The sequence below is a fragment of the Hyperoodon ampullatus genome, assembly GCF_949752795.1.
Source record: "Hyperoodon ampullatus genome assembly, chromosome: 6".
Lineage (NCBI taxonomy): Eukaryota > Metazoa > Chordata > Mammalia > Artiodactyla > Ziphiidae > Hyperoodon > Hyperoodon ampullatus.
In genome coordinates this window covers 36,465,302-36,491,457 of record NC_136919.1, presented here as the reverse complement: position 1 = coordinate 36,491,457, position 26,156 = coordinate 36,465,302, and the positions used below count along the sequence as shown (strand labels likewise).

Genomic DNA, 26,156 nt, shown 5'->3' with positions numbered 1-26,156 from the left:
GGGAGCGGGGGCTCGTCCTGATCCTCGCCTGCCTCTGCAGCCGCGCCCTTTCCACGGGTGCTTCTGGACTTATGGCGACTCCAGGATTCTCAGCGGCTGCCTTTTTTGGGGAAAAAAAGACAAGTAGGAACAGTAAGGTTTCGGGTCGAACCACCTCGATCGCTCCAAGCAAAGTGTCCTGAGAGCTCAGGGCCGCCTGAATCATCTTCTCTTGGCCTTGTCTGCAGGCAAGTTAAAACCCAAACAGACCCTGATTTCCCCGTTGGTGCCAAAAACCCGCGCCTGAAAATGGGGCTGAGCGCAGCGCCACCCGGCGGTTGTCAGGTGTTCCTGAGACTGCTTGCCTTAGAACGCAGCGCTCTGACCCTTTGAAGGATGTGCGTGGACGTGGGTTCTTTGTGTTTGATGCTTTTTCTTAGAATTCGCTTCATAGGAGGAGAGAAATGGAATATTTGCACTCCAGGTAGTTGTTCAGTGCCCTAGCGAAACCTTAGCAGTAGCTAGGAAGAATTTGTGTGGGTTAACATTGTTCCTTGCCTTGGAGATTTCTAAGGTAGCCTCGGTTTCCTCTTCTGTACAAATGTGCACTGGCAATGATAATAATACCTACCTTATAGGGAAATTATGAGGGTAAAATGAGATGATAAGTATGACGTGCTTAACACACCGATAGAAACAGTGACTACTACTAAATAAACGTGATTGATGTTAAATGATAATGGGAGTCGATGACGGGTAGACCTTGCTGTCTGGCCTCAGTGCAACACTTAGGGAGCCATAAGAATCCAGTCACTTCATGGCATTGACTACATGTTTACTGTGTTCTAGGAGCTTCAGGATGGTTCATGCTAGGAGCTGGACCCTGAAGAAGCTCTTTGTAGGCCACCCTACTAATAGTGACTTTGAATTGAAGACAGTCAAACTCCCACCCTTAAAAAATAGAGGTAAGTCATACTCTTTAGATTTAAGTTGGAAGAGACTATATCAGTTTGCCTTTGCTGGATAACAAACTACCTCCACATTCAGCGACTTCAAACAACAATTATTTATTAGTTCACAGTTCCGTGGGTTGGCAGTTTGGGCTGGGTTAAGTTGGTGGGCCTTCTGTAGGTCTCATCTGGGCTAAATGGTTAACTTAGGATGGTCATCACTCACATGTCATGTTAGCCGGCTTTCTCCTCAGGTGCACGCCTCACTTCTCCTCTATGTGGCCTTTCTAGCTGGCTGGTTTGAGCTCTTTGTTTTCACTGTGATTTCATAAATCTAGAACAGCAGGAATTGGCAAGATCCAATATGCAAGCACTTTTCAAGCCTCTACTTATATCATGTTTACTAATACGATGTTCATCAAAGCAAGCGCAGATTCAAGGTGTGGCAGTAGACTTCTTGATGGGAGGACGGCAAAGAAGCCTGCACACAGGGATGGGTGGTATCTGTGGCCTTTTTGCAAACGGCCGCAGAGACCTTTATTTTATTTATTTATTTTTTTTGCGGTACGCGGGCCTCTCACTGTTGTGGCCTCTCCCGTTGTGGAGCACAGGCTCTGGACACGCAGGCTCAGTGGCCATGGCTCACGGGCCCAGCTGCTCCGTGACATGTGGGATCTTCCCGGACCGGGGCACGAACCCGTGTCCCCTGCATCGGCAGGCAGACTCTTAACCACTGTGCCACCAGGGAAGCCCCGCAGAGACCTCTTCAAGGCTGTGTGTGTGAAGCCTCAGTGTCATGTTAGAAGATCCCTCTACTTCCCTTGGTAATTGAAACGCATGCTTGGGTGCATTGCTCTTCATGACTTTCGCCAGCCCATGGGGAGTATTTCCTCTCTGTCCCAGTGAGCCCCACGATGACAGTAGGGTAAGAACTGCTTAGCAGCAGTGTGAAGACCTCAGACTATCCCTGTGAGCAGACAGTATCCCTGCAGAAATTGAAGGGAGAGAAATGGCAGCACACCCCATCACGTATTTGGAGATAAGCTTTGCAGAGCACGTGCTAAAGGGTGTCTCTAAGGGCTATTTTCAGGTAGGTAAGCTTTGAGAAAAGGGCATGCAATCAAGTAGCATGGCAAAGTTATCAATCCCATCTAGGTTGGGATAACCAAAACTCAGAACCAAAATTCCAGAGGATGGGTGCATGAGGGTCACTCCAGCAAAATGCATGTATTTTTTAATACTAACAGGCTGGTAATAAAGCCCTATGTGAGCCCTGTAACACAGTGGTTACAAATGTGGCCCTGGTCAAGATACTTAACCTAAGCTTAAATAAAATAGAAACAATAATTGTTCAGAACATCATATGAAATAATCTATGTAAAGCATGGAGTGAGTGCTGAGTAAATAAACATAATTTTAAATTTTATTTAAAAATTGTAAAAATAATTTTTACTTTTATTAACTGGACTGAGCCAAAGGTGAGAGCTCTTCTTGGCTCTTCAATAGAAAGCACAGAAGAGAGGGCAACCCTGAAGCAGAGAGATTGTGTTTATTTAGAAGGTCAGAGACAAGGCATCAGGCCAGGGTTTCTAATTGCCTGTGGAATGCTTTATTTTGTAGAGGTCCTGCTGGAAGCTTTGTTCTTCACCGTGGATCCTTATATGAGGTATTATTTTCCTCCAGAAAATTCTTATGTTGTGCATTGGACTCTACTTTGACGTGGTCAATCTTTTAAAATATCCAGCTGATTCAAAACGCTATGACTTCCCCCTGTTTCTCCCAGAAGGATGTCAGTGATGGGATTCACGGATGCTCATCTTTTTCAGGCGAAAGTCTGAGCAGAGCAATGAGGGATTACACTGGCCCCTTTACTGTACAACCATCCCCTGTCTTCATGTGCACAGTTTACCTCTCATTGTTCACCAGAATTTCTTCCCAAAAACTTAAAAGAAGAAAAAAGCCAAGCTCGAATTTCTCCATTTCACTACTGGCAAATAATTTGGGTAGAGGAAGACGCTAAGACTAAAATTAGGTTTTCTTGCCTTTCCTTTACCTATATTCTTTTAATTTAGGTAATCTGCAGTCGACTCAAACGTGTGTACTTAGTAAACAGTTCAGGGAGAGGAGAGAATAAACGCTTTCACTGGCCACTGACTCAGTAACTTTTTGCCTAGGTAAACAATGCAGCCATCATTCTTTTAAACAATTTTTTTCATAGTTGATTGGTAGAGATTAGAATCTAAAGTGAAAAATAGGTTTCCAAATGTTAACTAGCATCCCTTTTTGTGTGTCTAGTGTTTTGGGTAACAAGTACCCTGTGGTACCTGGCTTATGTTTTTTTGTTTTGTTTTTTTATTAATTTTTATTGGAGTATAGTTGCTTTACAATGTTGTGTTAGCTTCTACTGCAGAGCAAAACGAATCAGCCATACATATACATATATCCCCTCCCTTTTGGGTTTCCCTCCCATTTAGGACACCACAGTGCATTAAGTACAGTTCCCTGTGCTATACAGTATGCTCCCATCAGTTGTCTATTTTATACATAGTATCAATAGTATGTATGTGTCAATCCCAATATCCTAATTCCTCCCACCCCACCCCTTTCCCCCTTGGTATCCATACGTTTGTTCTCTACATCTGTCTCTATTTCTGCTTTGCAAATAAGGTCATCTATACCATTTTTCTAGATTCCACATATATGCGTTAATATACGATATTTGTTTTTCTCTTTCTGACTTCACTCTGTATGACACTCTCTAGGTCCATCCACATCTCTACAAATGACCCAGTTTCGTTCCTTTTTATAGTTGAGTAATATTCCATTGTATATATGTACCACACCTTCTTTATCCATTCCTCTCTTGATGGACATTTAGGTTGCTTCCAACAGTGGGGTTGGAAGGCCGGTTGCATTGGGTTATCAAGTGAATGGGAAGTGAAGAAACTTGGCTGTTAAAAGAAGAAGAGAGGGCTTCCCTGGTGGCGCAGTGGTTGAGAGTCTGCCTGCCGATGCAGGGGACACGGGTTCGTGCCCCGGTCCTGGAAGATCCCACATGCCGTGGAGCAGCTAGGCCCATGAGCCGTGGCCGCTGAGCCTGCGCATCCGGAGCCTGTGCTCCGCAATGGGAGAGGCCACAACAGTGAGAGGCCCACGTACCGCGAAAAAAAAAAAAAAAAGAGAGAGAGAGACGAGGTAGAGATAGGATGAGATTGTAAGAAAGGGACAGTACGAGAGGAGAATGTTGAGGATTCAAAAGAGGAAGGGCTAAGAAATGGAGGGTAGCCTCTGAAGAAGAGAAGAGGCTGGTGTCCAGGTCACCTTGAGCCACAGGATGAACACCTCTTGCTTAGAGAGAAGAGTGAGTGATGACAGGGACAGATGCTGGACCAGTTGAGAATTCCTCTCTGAGGGCCCATATTTTTTATTGAGGAGGAGACACCAATGGCTAAGAATTCAGATGGAGAGATGTGGTAGGGTATTAAATCACGGAACGTGAAACTCAGTACCCCTTTGTGGCCACTAACCATGCAGCATCGGACTCACTTGAAAGGAAAGGGGTTTCCCGTGTCTGAATGTGCTATCTCTTTCAGGGTTGTGGAAAGTGAAAACTCAGCCTTCCCAATAGGAACTACTGTAGTGGCTCCTTCCAGCTGGACAGCGCACTCCATTTCTGATGGGAAAAACCTGGAAAAGCTGCTTGCAGAGTGGCCGGACACGTTACCATTGTCTTTGGCTCTGGGAACGGTTGGCATGCCCAGGTGAGTTTCATGGGTTTATTTCACTCATTTGAATACCTGATATCCTGGTTTTCCAAAATGGTTGGTCCAGAACTTGATCAACGAGAAGAGACTCGAGACGTTCTAGGCTCAGGAGCTGATTAGAAAGGATGATGGGACTAAGAAGGGAAGAAGAGGGGCTAGAGTTAGCCTTGGGACTGAAGGAGAGAGAGGGGAAATCAGGTACAAACAGAAGGTGCCGGTGAGGGGCAACATGGGAGGGAGAGGGAGCACAAGCCTCTGGTAAACGGTGTGACACAAAGAAACCAGCTCCTTCTGTCCCTGGAAAGGTCTTGGCTTCACCCCTCACTCATGTCTGCCTCCATTTCAGAGTTTAAAAAGGGAAAAAGAGTTCAGTGTACCTTGGCCTTTCTGTACTGTCTCTGATACCTCACCTCCTTTCCACATCTGAGTTTCCAGAGGTGTCAGGGGATCTGAAGTTTAAATAACTGAGATGAATCACAGTATAGTTGTACGGTCAGTGTGGTGCAGATTTAAAACACTCAAGTGTCTCTTGGCCTTATCCCTCAGGAAGACTCCTGGTCAGTTCATCCTGTGTCTGCCCTCCAGGGCCCAGCTGCACTTTGCACCTCAAGTTTTCCTCTCATGTCCTGGAGAAGCAAGGTCACCTGAATTCCCTTTGAAGTCCCCCAAATTTTCCTAGCCTGGAAAGTTTCTCTAAGTAATTTCTCTAGGTTGTGTGATACTTTTCTTTCTTCATTCCTTCTTCCCACCCTTCCTCCCACTTTCTTTTCACCCTTTGAAGGACTTCTAAAGAATGAAACGGAAATATATATATCCCCAAATGATCAGCCTCCAGCAAAACCAGTCCGATACCCCCCAAGTTCACGTAACACACAGGATTTGAGCTCCTCAGAACTGCCACAGCCAAGAGACAACATTGTGAAATTAGAGAATGCTTAAGGCACTAAACAGAATGACAGCCCTTTCCGGTCTTTCCTGCCTGCCTGTACCCTATACTAGTGAGAGCTCTTCCTCTCCCACCTTGTTATCCCACCCATCCTTCTCTAAATGGTGAGCTGGGGGTAGGAGCACGGGAGTGAAGGCAGACATGAGGAAACCAAGGAGCCAGTCTCCCATGACTTAGCTGGAGAGAAAGTAATTGGTAAAACATTAGGAGATTTGAATTCTAAAAACAGAGGATAGGGCTTCCCTGGTGGCGCAGTGGTTGAGAGTCCGCCTGCCGATGCAGGGGACACGGGTTCGTGCCCCGGTCCGGGAGGATCCCACATGCCGCAGAGTGGCTGGGCCCGTGAGCCACGGCCGCTGGGCCTGCGCGTCTGGAGCCTGTGCTCCGCAACGGGATAGGCCACAACAGTGAGAGGCCCACGTACTGCAAAAAAAAAAAAAAATCCACCTCAATAAACCTGATATAAAAATTAAGAGACATATGTAAGCCCAAACAATAATATTTGAAGACATATACCGTTTGGAAAAATTTTACTGACTTAGCGCAGGAGAAAAAGCCACGATTGCCTTCTGAAAAGGTACTGATGAGATCCAGACGATTCACAAAGTGGAGGAAATCAGGGACTCAAAGGAGAGAAAGTGCTTGAAAACACACGTAAGAGCGGTTCAAGCCCCAGATGCCACTCCCACCCTTCATGGTCAGGGACTGTCCATCACCCTATGAAAATTTCACCCCCATAGAAATCTGAGGTATCATCTTTCACCAAAGAGAACTTGAGAGGCTTTTAACTTGGGGACCCTAGCCCTGGAGGAGATAAGGCTGAAAACAGGTTAAGTGGAATTCTGTATATGGGTGAACTCCAACCCCCATACTACCATGCAGCTTTCTTCCACCTGTTCCAGAAAAATAGCCAGGCTTATGGCCCCTGGCAGCTTAGGTCCTTCCCTAGAAAAACTGTAGACCTTTCTGAAGAAATAACACTGCTCCAAGGACTGAGAGACACTGACATTTAGGGTCCCAAAGGCAAAATCTAAGTGAACACCCCCATCACGCTTCCGTGAAGCCCACAAATGGGCTGCTCCCATGGACTCAAACTTCCAACCCAGAGACCCTGGACTTTGAGCTGGGAACATGGATCGAATCAGACTTTGGACTGTCTCCCTTGGGGAAAGTATGTACAACTGTGTGGTGTGGGAAGAGGGAAAGGGTGTGGTTATCAGGACAGACTGGGGCAGAAGCAGTGGATGTGCTCACAAGGGGAAAACTGTATTTCTCAGCCTCCCTTGCAGTTAGCTTAGGCTCATATGACTGATTTCTGGCCAAATGAAAAGAGTAGAAGTGATTTCTAAGCCAGAGGTTCCCAAACTTTCTTGGTTACAGCATCCTTAGTAGCACAATCCTTTTCTCACAGTGTCCCTGGGCCAAAAGAAATACCGACAGTTCCATTTGCTAAATAGTTAGGTCCAAGCAACATAATAGTATTAGTTGGTGCCATGTCCAGTAGTTAGAGCTGTTTCCCTAAAATTTAAAATATCCTAGGAAGCCCTTGTGAATTCTCTACAGTGCCCTGGGACACCTTTGCACTAAAATAGGACCCAAGGTTCTAAGCTTTTCCAGGCCGGTGCTTAGAAACATTGTATAATGTTACAGGTCTTGCTTTCCTTGCCTCTGGGACCTTGGAAGCCATATGTTCCAGATGGCATGACTACAAAATGTTGGAAAGAAAAAGGTGGAAGTCTGACTGGGAAATAAACTTTTACTGAGTTAACGTCACTCTGATTTGTTGGGTTCTCTGTGGCTAGCACTGCGTACTCCAACTCTGTACTGTTCAATATGGTAGCCACTTAAGGCGACTGAGAACTGGAAATACGATAGAGTGCCACATTTCAAGGTTTAAAAAACTGAGGCAGAATAAACATTTTTCCATTAAACACAACTTTATTGTTTTGGTAGAACTACAATTCACTTTAACTGTTGCACGGCACAGGATGTTGCTGTTGTATTGTAATGCTTGTACAGGAACGTGCATGACTTCTAGTATTACAGATAAACACTTCACCAATCTAGTCAGTATCAACAGACTGATGCAGTTCAGATGATTTTTTTCTATGCACTGAAGTAACATCACAATGTGTCTACTTGGATATTTTATGTAGATAGTACAAGTTAAAGAACACCTATGCAGACAGCACAAATTACAGTGACACCTATATGTAAACCATAATCATAAATTGAGACACTTATTATTTTAACTGTAATATAATAAAATTATCTAGGTTAAAAATACGGAAAAATATTTAGATTTTTAATGAAGGCATATTAATGAGACAGAATTCAGTGCAATACAGAAGCTAGTACCACAACGAGTACAGCAAAGAAAGAGTGCAAGAGGGTACAGTGCACATTCGATGATGAGTAGCAAATGCAACTCACTGCAGGCACAGCAAAACGAGAAGGCTGTTTGTTGTACACAACTGTTCAATACAGTAGACAATATTTAAGACAGCAGCTAATAGTTATTTCATTTTTTCAGCAACAGTTTAGTGATAAGTATTCTCCCAATAGTCAAAAAAGAATCCACGAAATAAGTCCTGTGAAATGAGAATTACATTTCCATCAAAAAATTTAAACAATTTTTAACAGGATGTCAAGCTTATACTTGGCCAGCTATAAAATGGTTTTAATTCTTGCATGTGTGCACGCATGCGCGTGCGCACACACACACACACACACACACACAAGAATCTTTGATGGAGAGATGATAAATGACCATTTTAATTATGGTAATCTAGTTAGAAAATTATGAGGAAGACTTAAAGAGACACATAAAAATTGAAAATTTTAATTAACCTTCTAATTTTGCTCATAGAAGACAAGAAATTTCTCATAATACCAAAGATCAATTGGTTCAAAATTAGAAAAATTTCAAGTACTTAGCTTTAGATGTGTAATATAAGATATAAGACACTGCCAATTGAAAACTTTGAGTACATTTTGTCTCAAAGAATATCCAAATTTATAAAGAAATGTCAATTCATTGCCTAAAAACTCAAACTCATGACAGATATTTTTGACAATTTTCCACCTGATAAAGAAGAAATTTCAGCTAGAGAAAATAATTTGTTTCTATCATAAAGATAAGACTGCAGCTGTGTTAGGTCCAAAGACAGATATACTGGAATTTTTTTTTTTTTTTTTTTTTGCGGTACACGGGCCTCTCACTGCTGTGGCCTCTCCTGCTGCGGAGCACAGGCTCCGGACATGCAGGCTCAGCAGCCATGGCTCACAGGCCCAGCTGCTCCGCGGCATGTGGGATCCTCCCAGACCGGGGCACGAACCTGTGTCCCCTGCATCGGCAGGCAGACTCTCAACCACTGCGCCACCAGGGAAGCCCAGATATACTGGAATTTTAAAGCAAGAGAATGGTATTTCCCTCATTGCTTTGTTCCACTGTATGGTAACTATTAAAAATATCTGTTCAGTTTTCTGAAGCAGACTCCAAGAAGAGAGACATGAATACAGATGTTAAAATTCTTCCGTACATGTGTGCAAATGATATAATCACTGCTAGTTTATGAAACTGTTGAAAATAATGTTTTTAATGATCTTGTGTTCTTAACTGATACTCTTTGGTTGAATCATAAAAGAATTTTACAAAGATTTCCTGTACTGGGAATTCCAATTCAAGATTTTCTTGAAACGAAAGGAATGACTGCTAAGTATTCGAAAATCAAAGACAAAAAGTGGCAGTATCACACTGAATATGAATGAGCTACATTTGAAGCTTCTTAGAATGGGAAAAACTTGCGACCTACTCAGGTGAGAAAAATGAGTTAAAATTGAAACATTTCATAATATAAACAAAAAATAATGACTTTACACATTTTTCCAACATGAGCCAACATGCAAATTTTCAGTGTAATCAATAGCATTGTATAAATCGGCTGCAAAATACAAGAAAAATGTGAAGAATGGTTGATACTGATAAATTTAGTTTTGTTTCCATTTATGCAATACCTCATTGAATTTAATGGTAATAACAGAGTTGACAGAAGAGCTGAATTTATTTAAACAGATACTGCTTTGAAACTATATGCTTTTGTTTCAAAATCAAATCAATTCTTCTAATAAAAAGATGAACAACTTTGTAAATGTGGATGCAAATATCGAAGGAAAATAATTTTCTGATACTTGAAAAATTTAGGTATATGTAGACTAACAAAGTGCATTTGGAAGAACTATGTGAATCTACTTTTCAACTCTAAGTTTTATTAATCTCAACATGGCTCAAGTATTTCAAATAAAAATTTAGTGTATGAACTAAGATGTGCTGCAACTCTAAAATACACATGGGTTTTGGAGACAGTGCAAAAAAATATAAAATATCTCACCAATAATTTTTATACTGATTATATGTTGATATAATATTATGAATATACTGGGTAAAACAAAATATATTATTCACTTGTCTTCTCTTACCTTTTTACAGTGGCTACTAGAAAATCTGAAATTATTACGTGGCTCACATTCTATTCCTAATGGACAGTGCGACAGTAACTGAAACACCTTCCAAGTGGTGTTTTAGAGCCCTCTTCTTAAATGTAAGTAGTCAAAGATCACCCGAAGTTTGAGGAAAGCCTCCAAGGAGAAAGAGAGAAAACAAGTAAAAACAACTCAGAGGAAAGATAATGAAGGGAGCGGTAACACTGAAAGATACCATATTAGCATCCTCAGAGAAATAAGTATTTCACCCATGACACAAACAGAATATGATTTTTTAAAGGAGTAAGCAGAGAATCAGAAAATGCACTTGGAAATATAAATATGACAACAAAAATAAAACATTCAAAACATTTAGTAGTAGAGTTGGAAGATAAAAGTTGACAACAGGGCTTCCCTGGTGGCGCAGTGGTTGAGAGTCCGCCTGCTGATGCAGGGGACATGGGTTCGTGCCCTGGTCCGGGAAGATCCCACATGCCGCGGAGCGGCTAGGCCCATGAGCCATGGCCGCTGAGCCTGCGCGTCCGGAGCCTGTGCTCCACAATGGGAGAGGCCACAACAGTGAGAGGCCCGCGTACCACAAAAAAAAAAAAAAAAAAGTTGACAACGGCTTCCAGAAAGAAGGATAAAAATCAAAGACATGGAAGGACTGATGTCAGGGAAGATGGAGCAGTAGGAGGCGCCAGGAAGCCACCTCTCTACCTAGACAACAACTGTACTGGCGGAAAGTACCTAAAGTGATTTTTTGGAACACAGGAGTCTATTTTAAGGCTTGTAGTGTCCAGGGGAAACCTTAAGTGGTAAACTGCAATGAACAGTGGTGGATTTTAGCCTTTAGCACAGTAGCAGCTACCCATTCCCCATCAGCCAGCCCAAACATTTCTAGTTTGACTTGCTGGAGCCAAGGTGGGCAAAAAAAGACCTTTTCCTCCAAATACCAGGGTCCCAGGTCCTGACTGTGGATGGTTGCTTCTGATCAAGAAGGAAGAGCAGACACAGAGGTGAGTGGCCATTCTTCCTACTCCCCCCACTGGCTAAAGTGACTCCCAGGGAATTTAAAGCAGGGGTCCCCAACCCCTGGGCCACAGACCGGTACCGGTCCACGGCCTTTTAGAAGCCGGGCCGCACAGCAGGAGGTGAGCGGCGAGTGAGCAGCGAAGCTTCATCTGCCACTCCCCATCGCTCCCCATTGCTTGCATTACCACCTGAACCATCCCCACACGTATGGGAGAATTTAGAAAGCCTCTGCCTCTGCCCAGGGAAAGACAGGCTCAGAAAAGACCTGAGAAAAGTTTAAGCATTCACCACAGACTGATCATTGGCACAGAGATGACAACAAACAATAAAAAAAAATCTGAGAAGGAGAATCTGATTTCCAGACCCACCACACTACGGTAGTCCCCGGCCTTATCCATGGTCTGGCTCTGCACAGTTTGTTAACAGCTGTCAACTGCAGCCCAAAAACATTAAATGGAAAATTCCAGAAATAAGCAATTCATAACTTTTAAATTGCACACCATTCTGAATAGTGTGATAAAATCTCACACCATCTTGCTCCAACCTGCCTGGTATTCCCAACCAAAAACATGTTCTGCTCCCAACATCTATCCATCAACATCATGTTCAGTGATCCAGGATCACCCAAAGCAGATGATCCTTCTTCTGACACAGTGTCAGAAGGTCAACAGTAGCCTAATGCTATGTCACACTGCCTATGTCATTCACCTCATTTCATTACATAGGCATTTTATCATCTCACATCATCATCATAAGAATGAACACAGTATAATAAGATATTTTGTGAGAGAAACCACATTCACGTGTTTATTATACTATATTATTATAATTCCACTTTATTATTATTGTTAATATTTTATTGGGACTAATTTATAAATTAAACTTTATCACAGGTGTGTATGTAAAGGAAAAAACATAGTATATATAAGAACTCAGTACTATCCGCAGGTTCAGTCATCCACTGGGTGTCTTGGAACGTATCCCCTGCACATGAGGAGGGATGACTATATAAGATTCACATGTCCAGTTTTCAACAAAAAAAAATCACAAGGCATACAGAGAAATAGGAGATATAGCTGAGGAACTCAGACCTGCTAGACAAAGACTTTAAAATAACTGTCAAATGTGCTCAAACAGCTAAAGGAAAGTTCTGAACATGTTGGCAGATCAAGAGAGAAAATGAATAAGATTCTTCAAAGCAGAAAAAAACTGGGGAATATATATCCATTAATGATTAATTTAAAAAGGAATGCTCTCCTTGGTCGCACTTTACAAAAAAAACAAACAAAAAAAACCCCCATAAACATCTTGAATATCAATGGGGAAAAGCCCCAGAAGAGCTACAGGTAGATTTAGCAAAGCTGTAAGTTAGCAGAACCACTCTATAGGGAGAGACACCTAAGGACTCCAGCCTGAAATAATCTCTTAGAACTTGTGAAAACAAATAAAAGAAAAATCTCATGCAAAATGAAGACTGGAAGCCCTGAAGGGAGAGCTCTCAAGCACATACCAGTTTACTCTACATTTCTCAGCAGGAAGAAAGACTTCTTCCTCGCCAACAACAGCCCAGCCAATGAGAAACCACTGCAACTCAGCCAATGAGAAGCCACCACAACCCCGAATTCTCATTCTCCTCCAATGAACTTTCATTCAAAACAGCCCCTCCCAACTTCCTCCATTCCTCTGTAGAAAGAACACTCCTGACCTTCCTTCTCCAGACATGCCTATAAGTTTCACTATAGTTTGCATGTCCCAAATTGCAATTTCTCTGTTATTCCCAAACAAACTCAATTTTGCTGGCCCCTGGGGTGGCCTTTAACTCTATGTTCATTAATGGGTTGAATAGGGATCTTTCTCTTCTAGTTAAAAGGACCAGGAGGGAATGGGAAATTATTTCCACTCCAGATTTATTTAATTCAGCAAATCAGCTCACCCGCACCACAGATGATTCAACTAAAAGACTGACCACTAAAATCCTCAATTTTCAACTCCACCAAGTAGAGGCCCCTAAATGAAACACAAACCCTCCTGGTCTTTGCCATTAGTGCAAAAAGCCAGGACACTGAAGGAAAGACTGTCACAAGCTTAAGTGCACCAGGCACCCTCAATCCTCTAACCAGCTTCCCCGATTCCCAGGGAATTACAGGGGTTTTCCCCAATCTTTCCCCTCAATCAACTTAGAGAAACCACTCTCCAGTTTGGGAATGGGTCCCTCCATCCTCACTGACACCAGAGCTACAGTCTTGGGGCTCAACCTCACTGTTACTCAATAGCTCCTGACTCAGAGGATTAAAATGGTTCAGTGGCGGGGGGGGGGTGTCTCAAACCTCCCCAGATTCCTGTCTGTTAACCTATCCCCTTTGGTTTAGGCTCACTAAGAGATAGCTACCCTTTTCTCTTTAGTTCCTCTATCCCTGTTCATTTATTGGGCCAAGATTCCTTAGAAAAATGTCATGCTGGCATTTCTACCAAAAGGGGACAATAAATCTAGAATTTGATAGCAGCAACCAAAACAGCCAACTGGATGAATCAAATGATCTAGCTTTTAATACATTAAAGGAAAGCTTGATAAATCTCCCTACTGTTGATCAACTTCCCTTTTTCCTCTTCATACAAGAGGAGAGAAGCACTTAGAGTACTTACGCAAAAGCATGGGGATCACCATCACCCCATAGGGTACTAGAGTTGGCAGCTAGACCCTGGGCACGAGGATACCCCTTTTGCCTTAGTCATTCCTGCTACTGTCCTTTTAGTTAAGGCCACCAAAAAAATAATCATGGGATCCCCTCTAATTATCTGTACCCCCTACAGAAGCCCCACCTGTTCAACATATAATCCTGGGAAACCTGTCCGCACTGCCCCCAAACACTTTAAATTGCCCAGTGGACCACTAGAGTTGGAAAATGGACTTTATTCAGCTATCCTCACCCCATGGATACGAATATGTCTTGGTAATGATTTGTATGTTTTCCCACTGGACTGAAGCTTTCCCACGTAGACAAACTATTGCCTCTTCAGTAGCTAAAACTTACTGGAAAAAATCATCCCTACCTGACGAACCCCTCTTGAGCTCCACAGCAACCAAGGGACCTGTTTAACTGGTCAAATATTACAGCAAGTATGTGTTGTTTGGCCAAATCTTCAGTACTTTCACTGTACACACCATCACCAGGCTTCAGGACTAATCAAATGATCTAAGTGTCATCAAAACTCAGTGTGGGGAGGGGACTTCACTGGTGGTGCAGTGGTTAAGAATACGACTGCCAGGGCTTCCCCGGTGGCGCAGTGGTTGAGAATCTGCCTGCCAATGCAGGGGATACGGGTTCGAGCCCTGGTCTGGGAAGATCCCACATGCCGCGGAGCGGCTGGGCCCGTGAGCCATGGCCGCTGAGCCTGCGCGTCCGGAGCCTGTGCTTCGCAACGGGAGAGGCCACAACAGGGAGAGGCCCGCGTACCACAAAAAAAAAAAAAAACCAACCACAATGAGGTATCACCTCACAGCGGTCAGAATGGCCATCATCAAAAAATCTACAAACGGCTTCCCTGGTGGCGCAGTGGTTGGGAGTCTGCCTGCCGATGCAGGGGACGCGGGTTCGTGCCCCGGTCTGGGAGGATCCCACATGCCACGGAGCAGCTGGGCCCGTGAGCCATGGCTGCTGGGCCTGCGCGTCCGGAGCCTGTGCTCCGCAGCAGGAGGGGCCGCAGCAGTGAGAGGCCCGCATAACGCAAAAAAAAAAAAAAAAAAAACTACAAACAATAAATGCTAAACAGGGTGCAGAAAAAAGGGAACCCTCTTGCACTGTTGGTGGAAATGTAAATTGATAAAGATGTAGGTTCCTTAAAAATATAAAAATAAAACTACCATATGACCCAGCAATCCCACTATGGGGCATATACCCTGAGAAAACCATAATTCAAAATGACACATGCACCCCAATGTTCAGTGCAGCACTATTTACAATAGCCAGGACATGGAAGCAACCTAAATGTCCATCAACAGACGAATGGATAAGGATGTGGTATATATACATAATGGAATATTACTCAACCATAAAAGGGAACGAAATTGGATCATTTGTAGAGACGTGGACGGACCTAGAGACTGTCTTACAGAGTGAAGTAAGCCAGAAGAAAAACAAGTATCGTATATTAACGCATGTATGTGGAATCTAGAAAAATTGTACAGATGAACCTATTTGCAAAGCAGAAATAGAGACACAGAGAACAAACGTATGGACACCAAGGGGGGAAAGGGGTGTGGGATGAATTGCGAGATTGGGATTGACATATACACACCATTACGTGTAAAAGAGACAACTAATAAGAACCTTCTGTATAGCACAGCTAACTCTACTTAATGCTCTGTGGTGACCTAAACGGGAAGGAAATCCAAAAAAGAGGGGATATATGGATACATATAGCTGATTCACTTCAATTTACAGCAGAAACACAACACTGTAAAGCAACTATACCCAATTAAAAAAAAAAAACCTCAATAGTCAAAATTTGTGGAAATCCTCCAAAGACTTTGGCCAAAAGCACTGCCTCTGGTCCTCCTCAATCTCAACTCCACTCACTTTGGAACTCATAAACTCTCACCCTTTAAGCTAACTGCTGGGCACCCCATGCATCTAGCTCCTGCCTCTTTCATCTACTACTAATGAAACGAGATATACTGCAATGTTGCATAGGTCTAATTACATCTATTAAAAATAACCATGCTTTAATAGTGGAATCCTTTTAAAGATGAAGATGTCAAACGCCACACTTTGCAGCCTGGAGATTTCTTTATTGGAAAAGGCATCTCCACAAAACACTTTATTCAACCATGCTGGAAAGGCCTTTATCAAGCGTTAACTGACCAATCCTTGCACCACCAAACTCCAAGGAGTTGACTCCTGGATCCACGTGTCTCATCTAAAGAAAGCCTCAAACCCTTATGGGACCTGCACACCAACTGGTGACCTCACCCTGAAGATTTCCAAGAACTGAAGCAGACGACAGCCAAAGGAGACAGCTTTCCCAAAATGATGAGACCTGGCCTGTATACCCTTTTCTTGTTTCTTATTTTCCCCCTTTCTTGGAAAGGCAATGCTCTTGTCCACATCTCCCAATCCATTGCAAAAGGGGAAAACCTTTCTGTTGGATCTGTCACCAGAAACTCCAGTCTGTTCACGATGGCTGAGACCCTCTTGGTCTTATCTGTAACCAGTTTCTCTTTCATCCCATGTCACTGCCAATTATATCTACAAGCCTATGGATGTTACCTACTGGGTTAGGCTATAACAACTGGATGTTCCCATACGTGTTTCAATCTTTCTCAAGCCATAACCATACTAGCTCAACCTTGCTCTTTTTACAAAATACATACCTTTTAATCCCTTTTTAAATTTTTATTTATTTTGGCTGCGCTGGGTCTTTCTTGTGGCATGTGGGCTCTTCGTTGCAGCGCACGGGCTTAGTTGCAGTATGTGGGACCAGGGATCGAACCCGGGCCCCCCACATTGGGAGCACGGAGTCTTAACCACTGGATCACCAGGGAAGTCCCCCTTTTTAGCCTTTAAATGTAGCTTTTATGTGGATGCAAGGTTGCTCTAAGGCAGGCGTATCTATAGACTTTAATGATAGAAGAAAAAGCAAAGTCATTATTTGACAACTTAAAGTTGAAAGATGGAAAGATGGAGAGTTTAATGCCTGCAAAGGATAGTTTGATAATTTTAGAAAGAGGTTTGGCCTAAAAAAATGTCAAGATAACAGCAGAAACAGCTTCTTCCGACCAAGAGGCAGCAGACTTCCCCAGATGCCACTAAGAAAATTGTTGAGAAAGAATATCTGCCTAAACAGGTTTTTAATGCAGATGTTTAAGTGCCATATTATGGGAAAAAATGCCACAAAGGACATTTATTAGTAACAACGAGAAGCAAGCACCAGGATTTAAGGCAGGAAGGGACAGGATAACTCTGTTTTGTGCAAATGCAGTGGAGTTTATGATCAGGGCTGCCCTCAACTATGAAGCTGGTAACACGGAACCTTGAAGGGAAAAGATAAACACCAGCCGGGACGAGAACACTTTCTGCACTGGTTCCATCAGTGCTTTGTCCCTGAAGTCAGGAGGTAACTTGCCAACAAGGGCCGCCTTTTAAAGTTCTTTTGATATCAGACAATGCCTCTGGCCACCCAGAACCCCATGAGTTCAACAATGAAGGAATCAAAGTGATCTACCTGTCCCCAACATAACATCTCTAATTCAGCCCCTGCAGCAGGGGGTAATAGGACCTTTAAGGCTCATTCCACATGGTACTCTACGGAAAGGGCTGTCAGTGCTATGGAAGAGAACCTAGACAGAGAGGACATCATTACAGTCTGAAAGGATTACATCATTAAAGACACCATCGTTGTTAAAAGAAAAAGCCATGAAAGCCATCAAGCCTGAAACAATAAATTCCTGCTGGAGAAAACTGTGTCCAGATGTGCATGACTCCACGGAACTTACAACAGAGCCAACCAAGGAAATGATTAAAGAGATTGTGGATATGGTAAAAAAGTGGGGGGGTGAAGGTTTCAAAACAGGATCCTGGAGAAATTTAAGAGCTAACAGAATGAAAAGATGACTTGATGGAGATGGGTGCTTCTGATGGATCTGGGTACAGTGAACTGAAACCTTCTGGAAAGGATTCACCATTCTAGACGCCACTAAGAACATTTGTTATTCATGGGACAAGGTCAAAATACCAACATGAACAAGAGTTTGGAAGAAGTTGATTTCAACCCTCATGGGTGACTTTGAGGGGTTTAAGACCTGAGTGGAGGAAGTAACTGCAGATGTGGTGGAAATAGCAAGAGAACTAGAATTACAAGTGGAGCTTAAAGATGTGACTGAATTGCTGCAATTTCATAATAAAATTTTTAAGGAATGAGGAATGCTTCTTATGGATGAGCAAAGAAAGTGGTTTCTTGAGATGGAATCTACTCCTGGTGAAGAATGCTGAAATGACAACAAAGGATTTAGAATATTACATATATAAACTTACTTGGCTAAAGCAGCAGCAGGGTTTGAAAGGACTGATTCCAAATTTTTTATTATTACTTATTTATTTATTATGGGCTGTGTTGGGTCTTTGTTGCTGTGCATGGGCTTTCTCTAGTTGCGGCGAGCAGGGGCTACTCTCTGTTGCGGTGTGCAGGCTTCTCATTGCAGTGGCTTCCCTTGTTGCGGAGCATGGATTCTAGGCGAGCGGGCTCAGTAGTTGTGGCACACGGACTCTAGAGCACAGGCTCAGTAGTTGTGGCGCACAGGCTTAGTTGCTCCGGGGCATGTGGGATCCTCCCGGACCAGGGCTCGAACCCATGTCCCCTGCATTGGCAGGCGGATTCTTAACCTCTGCGCCACCAGGGAAGTCCCTCCAATTTTGAAAGAAGTTCTGATGTGAGTAAAATATTATCAAACAGCACTGAGAGCTACTGAGAAATTGTTGATGAAAAGAAGAGTCAACCAATACAGCAAACTTCAATGTTGTCTCATTTTAAGAAATTGCCTCAGCCACCCCAACTCAGCAACCACCACACTGATCAGTCAGCAGCCATCAATGAGGCAAGACCTTCCACCAGCAAAAGGACTGTGACTTGCTAAAGGCTCAGATGCATTTTTTTTTAGCAATGAAGTATTTTTTAATTAAGGTATGAACATCGGTTTTTTAGACATAATGGTATTGCACAATTAACAGACTACAGCAGAGTGTGAACATAACTTTTACATGCACTGGGAAACCAAAAAATTTGTGCAATCCAATTTAGGCAACATTTGTGTTATTGCAGCGGTCTGGAAGTAAACCCACAATATATCCAAGGTATGCCTGTAAACACAAAGATACACAAATCTAGACAAACTATAATCAAATTGTCAAAATCCAAAGACAAAGAACCTTGAAAGCAACAAGAGGAAATAACTCATCATATAAAAGGGATCCCCAATAAAACTATCTTATTTCTTCTCAGAGACCTTAGAGACCAGAAGTCTGTGGGTTGATATATTCAAAGTGCATAAAGAAAAAAACTGTTGGTTGAGGATTCTATATCTAGCAAATCTGTTTATCATAATAAAGTTCATTAATGAAAAGATCAGAGCTAACATCATACTCAACAGTGAAAAACTGAAACCTTTTCCTCCAATATCAAGAATAAGACAAGGATACCCACTTTAGTTACTTCTATTCAACACGGTATTTGGGTCCTAGCCAGAGCAATCACACAAGATAAAGAATTAAAAGCCATACAGCTTAGGAAGAAAGAAGTAATATTATCTCTTTTCACAGATGACATGATGTGTTGAAAACCCTAAACATTACAAACACACATACACACACACAAAAAAACTGAACTAATAAGCAAATACAGCGAAGTTACACAATATAAAATCAAAATTCAAAAATCAGTTGCATTTCTATACCCTAACAGTGAACAATCCAGAAAGGAAATTAAGAAAACAATTCTATTTACATTATCATCAAAAAGAATAAATTACTTAGGAATAAACTTAACCAAATAAGTAAAAGACTTGTACACTGGAAACTACAAAACACTGCTGAAAGAAAAGTTGACACAAATGAATGGAAAGACATCCCATGTTTATGGACTTGAAGACTTAATATTAAAATATTTATACTACCCCAAGTGGTCTTCTGCAGAAACACAAGCAACCATGCCCAAATTCATATGGAATCTTAAAGGACCCCAAATAGCCAAAACAATCTCAAGAAAGAAGAAAAACGCTGGAGGCCTCACATGTCCTGATTTCAAAACACACTACAAAGCTACAGTAATTAAAACAGCATGGTACTGGCATAAAGACATACAGACCAATGGAATAGAGAACCCAGAAACACACCAGTGCATATGGCCAAATGATTTTCAACAAGGGTACAAAGACTATACAATGTGGAAAGGAGAATCTCAACAAACGGTGCATGGAAAACTTGACACCCACAGACAAAAGAATGAAGATGGACCCTTATACCACACACAACAATTAACTCAAAATGGATTAAAGGCCTAAACATTAAGACCTGAAGCGATAAAACTCCTGAAAGAAAATATAGAAGGAAAACTTCATGACATAGGATCTGGCAATGATTTCTTGTCTATGACACCAAAAACACAAGCAAAACAAAGCAAAAACAGGCAAATAGGACTACATCAAACACAAAAACTTCTACATAGCAAAGAAAACAATCAAAGCAGTGAAAAGGAATGGAATAAGAAATGTAATTTTTCATTAAAAAAAGAGGCAAAGGACTTGAACAGGCACGTCTCTAGAGAAGGCATAGAAATGTCTAATGAGTATATGAAAAGATGTTCAACATCACTAATCATCAGGGGAATGCAAATCAAAACCACAAGATATCATCTCATACCTGTTAGGATGGCCACTATCAAAACACAGAAAATAGTTAAGTGTTGCAAGGACGTGGAGAAACAGGAACCCTTTGAGCACTGCTGGTAGAAATGTGAAATGGGTACAGCTGTAGTGGAAAGCAGCATGGAAATTCCTTACAAAATTAAAAATAGAATTATCATGATTCAGCAATCTCACTTCTAAGTATATACACAGAAGACTGAAAATAGATCTTGAAGATATATTTGCACACCCGTGTTCACTGCATTTTTCACAACAGCCAAGATAGAAGCAACCTATTGTGTGTACTGATGGATGAATGGATAAAGAAAATGTGATATCTACATACAATAGATTATTATTCATCCTTAAAAAAGAAGGAAATCCTGTTGTATGCCACGACATGGATGAACCTTGAGGGCATCCAGCAATTCCACTTCTCGGTATGTATCTCAAAGAACTGGACACAGGGACTCAAACAATATTTGCACACCACTGTTCATAGCAGTGTTATTAACAAGAGCCAAAATGACAGCAATAACCTAAACGCCCATTGAAAAATGAATGCACAAACAAATCATGTGGTATATACTTACAACAGAATATTACTCAGCGTTAAAATAATGAAAAAAAATGAAATTCTGACGCATGATACAACATGAACCTTAAAAACACCATGCTAAGTCAAACAAGCCAGACACAAAAGGACAAGTACTGAATGATTCCATTTATACGAAGTGCCTAAAATAGTCAAAATCATAGACGAATGAAAAAAAGTCAAATAGTGGTTACCAGGGGCTTGGGGGAGGAGGGAATGGGGAGCTAATGGTTAACGACTAAGTTTCAATTAGGGATGATGGAAAAGTTCTGGAGGAACTTCCCTGGCGGTCCAGTGGTTAAGACTCCATTCTTTTTTTTTTTTTTTTTTTTTTTTTTTTTTGCGGTAGGCGGGCCTCTCACTGTTGTGGCCTCTCCCCTTGCGGAGCACAGGCTCCGGAGCACAGGCTCAGCGGCCATGGCTCACGGGCCTAGCCACTCTGCGGCATGTGGGATCTTCCCAGACCGGGGCACGAACCCGCGTCCCCTGCATCGGCAGGCGGACCCTCAACCACTGCGCCACCAGGGAAGCCCAAGACTCCATTCTTCCACTGCAGGGGACATGGGTTCGATCCCTGGTCAGGGAACTAAGATCCCACATGCCACGCAGTGTGGCCAAAGAAAAAAGTTCTGGAGATGAATAGTGGGGATGATTGCACAACAATGTGAATGTACTTAATGCCACTGAAGTGTACACCCAAAAAGAATTAAAATGGTCAATTTTATGTTATGTATATTCTACCACATTTAAAAAGAACTCTAGGTACTTCCCTGGTGGCAGAGTGGTTAAGAATCCACCCGTCAACGCAGGGGACACAGGTTCGAGCCCTGGTCCGGGAAGATCCCACATGCTGCAGAGCAACTAAGCCCGTGTGCCACAACTACTGAGCCTGTGCTCTAGAGCCTGCAAGCCACAACTACTGAAGCCCGTGCGCCTAGAGCCTGTGCTCTGCAGCAAGAGAAGCCACCACAATGAGAAGCCCGCGCACCACAACGAAGAGTAGCCCCCGCTCGCCACAACTAGAGAAAGCCCACGTGCAGCAACAAAGACCCAATGCAGCCCAAAACAAATAAAAAATAAATTTTAAAAGGAACTCTAAAATAAGTAAATAAAAGTGAATTAACTGATAGGAGAAGCCTTGTCTTGTCCTGAGACTGAAAAGAAATTTCTTCAATAGAAACTCATTAAGTGGAAACATTTTTAAATGCAAGTTCTTCATTTTAAAGTAAAATGTGTCATAGATAAAGAGCATAGAGTAAAACAGGTTAATAAAAGCAATTCTATAAGGAATCCAAAGAAGTTTAAAACCTTTTGATGGTCTGATATAACCCCCAAAATGAATTTAAATATTTAGATAATAGGCCAGACTAAATATACTTTAGGCAATTTTATGTAAGCAGTTACTGAAACCAAACTTTTGATGAATATTGTACAGCAGGATTTGAGGTTGTCTTCTGTGGCTAGTACATGGTATTTAGAAAGTTCATACTGGATAAAGGACTTATAGGTAGAATAAAAAGAACTGCAAGTTAATAATAAAAATAACATGTGGACAACACATTTCACCAAAGGAGGTACATCAATAGCTAAAGAACACATGAAAAGATTCTCAATATCATTAACCACAAAGAGATACCACTTTAATCACTAGGTTGGCTATAATAAAAAATACAAAGAATAACGAGGGTTGGTGAGGATGTAACTTCATCAGGAACCCTCATACACTCAAGTTCAGAACGTAAAATGACATAGTCACTTTGGAAAACAACTTGGCAACTTCTTAAAAAGTTGAACTAAAATTCACCATATAACCCAGCAACTCCACTCAGGCATCTAAGAAAGATGAAAACATCATGTCCACACAAAGACTTGCACGCTAATGTTCAAAGCAGCATTATTTTTCACAGCCAGAAAATGAAAACAACCCAAATGTCCTTCAGCTGGTGAATGGACAAAATATGGCACATCCATACAATCAGATAATATTTGACAATAAAAAGGATTAAAGTACCGATATGCTACTTCACAGATGAATTCAGAAAACCACATGGATGAACTCAGAAACAAGTTAATGAAAAACTAAAGACAATCACATATGTTTACATTTAAATAAAATGTCCAGAAAAAACAACTCTAAGGAGACAGAGAGTAGACTGATTAGTGGTTGCCTAGGATCAGGGTAGGAATGGGATTACTCTAAATGGGTGTGAGGGATCTTATCAAGACGATAAAATGTTCAAAAATCAGATTGTGGCACCAACTGTACAACTCAGTGAGTTGGCTAAAACTCACTGAATTATACATTTGAATGACTTTTACAATATATAATAATTTATACCTCAATAACACATTAAAGAAAAAGGGGGGGGTTATGTTCCGGATTCCCAACTGGTATTTATATAAAATTTCCTCTTATGAATGCTGGGGAATGTATCAAGTAAACATCCTGGAACAAGCCTCTTCTCAAGATTTTTACGTATTTAATTCTCTCTATAGATGATATCTTTCCAGAAAGAAAACCAAGGTTTCTATCCTTTCAGAAAAAAACCTAAGCCGGGGTGAATAATTCTGATAAGCCATATTCCTTTCATGACTAGAATGTCTCTGGCTGGTCCACTTAGCAATAACTACAGACTAATTTATCCCACAGCAACACCTGAACTACCGTGGGGTGGTGCACAAGGAAGAAACCAAAAACACCATCCAGAAGTAGCATTGCAAACTAAACCCATTAAATCACAGCAAATATTGCTGAATCTCAGATGAGCATTAAGCATCTCTTCACTTCCGCAAGCCGGAAGTTTACCCGTTTCGTTCTCTTTCTATAGGAGCTGCCTCAAATTTCAACTTTAGGAACTTTACACCACTGCTGAGTCAGTGGGGCTCCTCTAGAACCCTATGACCTGAGACCCAAACCTAACTGACCCAGGGTTTTCAGTTCCTTTTTCACAGTTAGAAATTATTATTCAGACTTCACCACTGACATTCATAAGATGCAACCCACTAACATCTGTATAGTCTATTCTTGTGAGGTCTAATTTCATAACAGAAAACTTAACTGAAAATTTATTCTGTATCATTTCTACATTCTTTTCTTGAATTTTACTATCAGTGGAGTCCCTTTAGATTTTAAGATATGTATTCTCCAGATGGTACGGGATCATGTCAGTTTCCTACGGTGGGCAAGTCAAGCTACATAAATGAGGTAACTCTGCAAGTACGAGAATAGATTCACCATATAATGGTAGCAGCTGCTACCCGGAAAAAGCTGACATCCGAAACCAGCTGACTGCCCCACTGAAATATGGGCCCAGTACTGTCAGCCCTTATAATTTTTCAAAACAAGACTCTTTTTTGGTGGGTATTAAATTTCCTAATTTTTAAATGACGACAACGAATTACACACACACACACACACACACACACACACACACACGACCACCTTACCATACAGGCCAACTAAAACATGTAAAAGGGCCCAATCTTAGCTTGTGACCTTTGCCATACAGAATGTTTGCACTTAGAAGAAGCTGTACTTAGTATAGGCAAACTTTTTAAAAAATAGAATTCTATTTTGCAAAAGAGAATCCATCCAAAATAGCTGTTTTCAGTACCCGTTTACCCCCCCAACCCCTCACCTATTTTCCTAGGACTGTTACTCTCATGGCTGAGACGGCCCAGGAGCATGCCACAGAGATTCCCAATCCCCACGGCCAAAATCTAGAGGATAAACAGGTTGGGGTGCTTTGTCCAATCAAAACATTCCCTGAAGGCAAACTTGTTTGAGCTCTACTGACTTGTTCCTGTGCAGAGCATTTGAGCAATTCTGGCATCGAGTATTCAAAAAGCATACTGCGTTGTCACTAAGCCAGAAGTTCAGTAGCTTAAATGAGTTATTTTCTACTAGGGAAACTTGAAAATGCCAAAGAATCAAAAATGTTTAACTTATTCCCACAGCTTCAGAAAGTACAAGAAGTACCAAAGAAAGAAACCTCAGAAATCATTAGTCCCACCCCTTCACTTTACCAGTAAAGAAACTAAAATTCAGAAAGGTCAAATGATTTGTCCAAGGTTATACAGGAATTTGGTCAGCAAACTGGGACAGAACCCAGATTACCTGACTACAGTCAGGTCCTCTTTCTGTAAAACTACATGGTAGTGAAAGTGGAAGCTAGGAGAGAAGAAAATCTGAAGAGGTTAGTAAGATGGGCCCTGTGCACCCCTCTCCTGCTTTTTAAATTCACATTTGGCTTTTCAGAATCATTTCACATCTCATGCTACTACTTTCTTCTCTTTTCATGTGACTTAACCAACCTGAATCACTATCTACCGAAAGTTGACATCCTTGCAAAGAGGGGTGAATGACAAAAAGTATCTTTTGCCTAGCTGCCAACCCATCAAAGTTGCAGCTACTAATCAATGCTGCAGCAGTTTACACCCCAGGTTTTTAATGAGGGACTGTGACTAAATTTCCTACTAACCAGTGCTGTGGTAGTTTACACCCCGTTTTTAATAAGGGACAATTGTGACTAAATTTCCTACTAATCAATGTTGTGGTAGTTTACACCCCAGGTTTTTGATAAGGGACAACTGTGACTAAATCCCACCCCCCACCATACTATATTTCCAAGAATTACTCTGCAGAATGAAATCCCCGATGCCTGATGAGGCCAGAATTACTTTTGAACGTCTTCTCGCATTCTTTGCATTCGTATTCTCTCCTTCCGGTATGAATTTTCAGGTGTTCTACAAGGATTGAGCTTCGACTAAAGGTTGCTCCACAGTAGTTACATTCATAGGGTTTCTCTCCAGTATGAATTCGATGATGTTCGTTAAGAGATGAACTCTGACTGAAGGATTTTCCACAGTCCTTACATTTATAAGGCTTGACGCCCGTATGAATTCTCTGATGACGGCTAAGGAGTGAATGGGTAGGGAAGGCTTTCTCACACTGGGTACACTTGTAAGGTTTTTCTCCTGAATGAAGTCTCTGATGATAAATCACAGATGT

At 41.8% G+C, this 26,156-nt stretch overlaps 1 protein-coding gene across 1 annotated transcript; it reads left to right on the top strand.

The window, feature by feature from the left end:
• Positions 1-838: 838 nt before the first annotated feature.
• On the top strand, positions 839-25,177 carry PTGR1 (prostaglandin reductase 1; the record flags this gene model as incomplete). The annotated part of the gene is made up of 5 exons (XM_079706691.1): positions 839-944; positions 2,550-2,595; positions 4,436-4,690; positions 24,796-24,880; positions 25,103-25,177. The coding sequence occupies 5 exons, from the start codon at positions 839-841 to the stop codon at positions 25,175-25,177; spliced, it is 567 nt and encodes a 188-aa protein (XP_079562817.1).
• Positions 25,178-26,156: the final 979 nt, after the last annotated feature.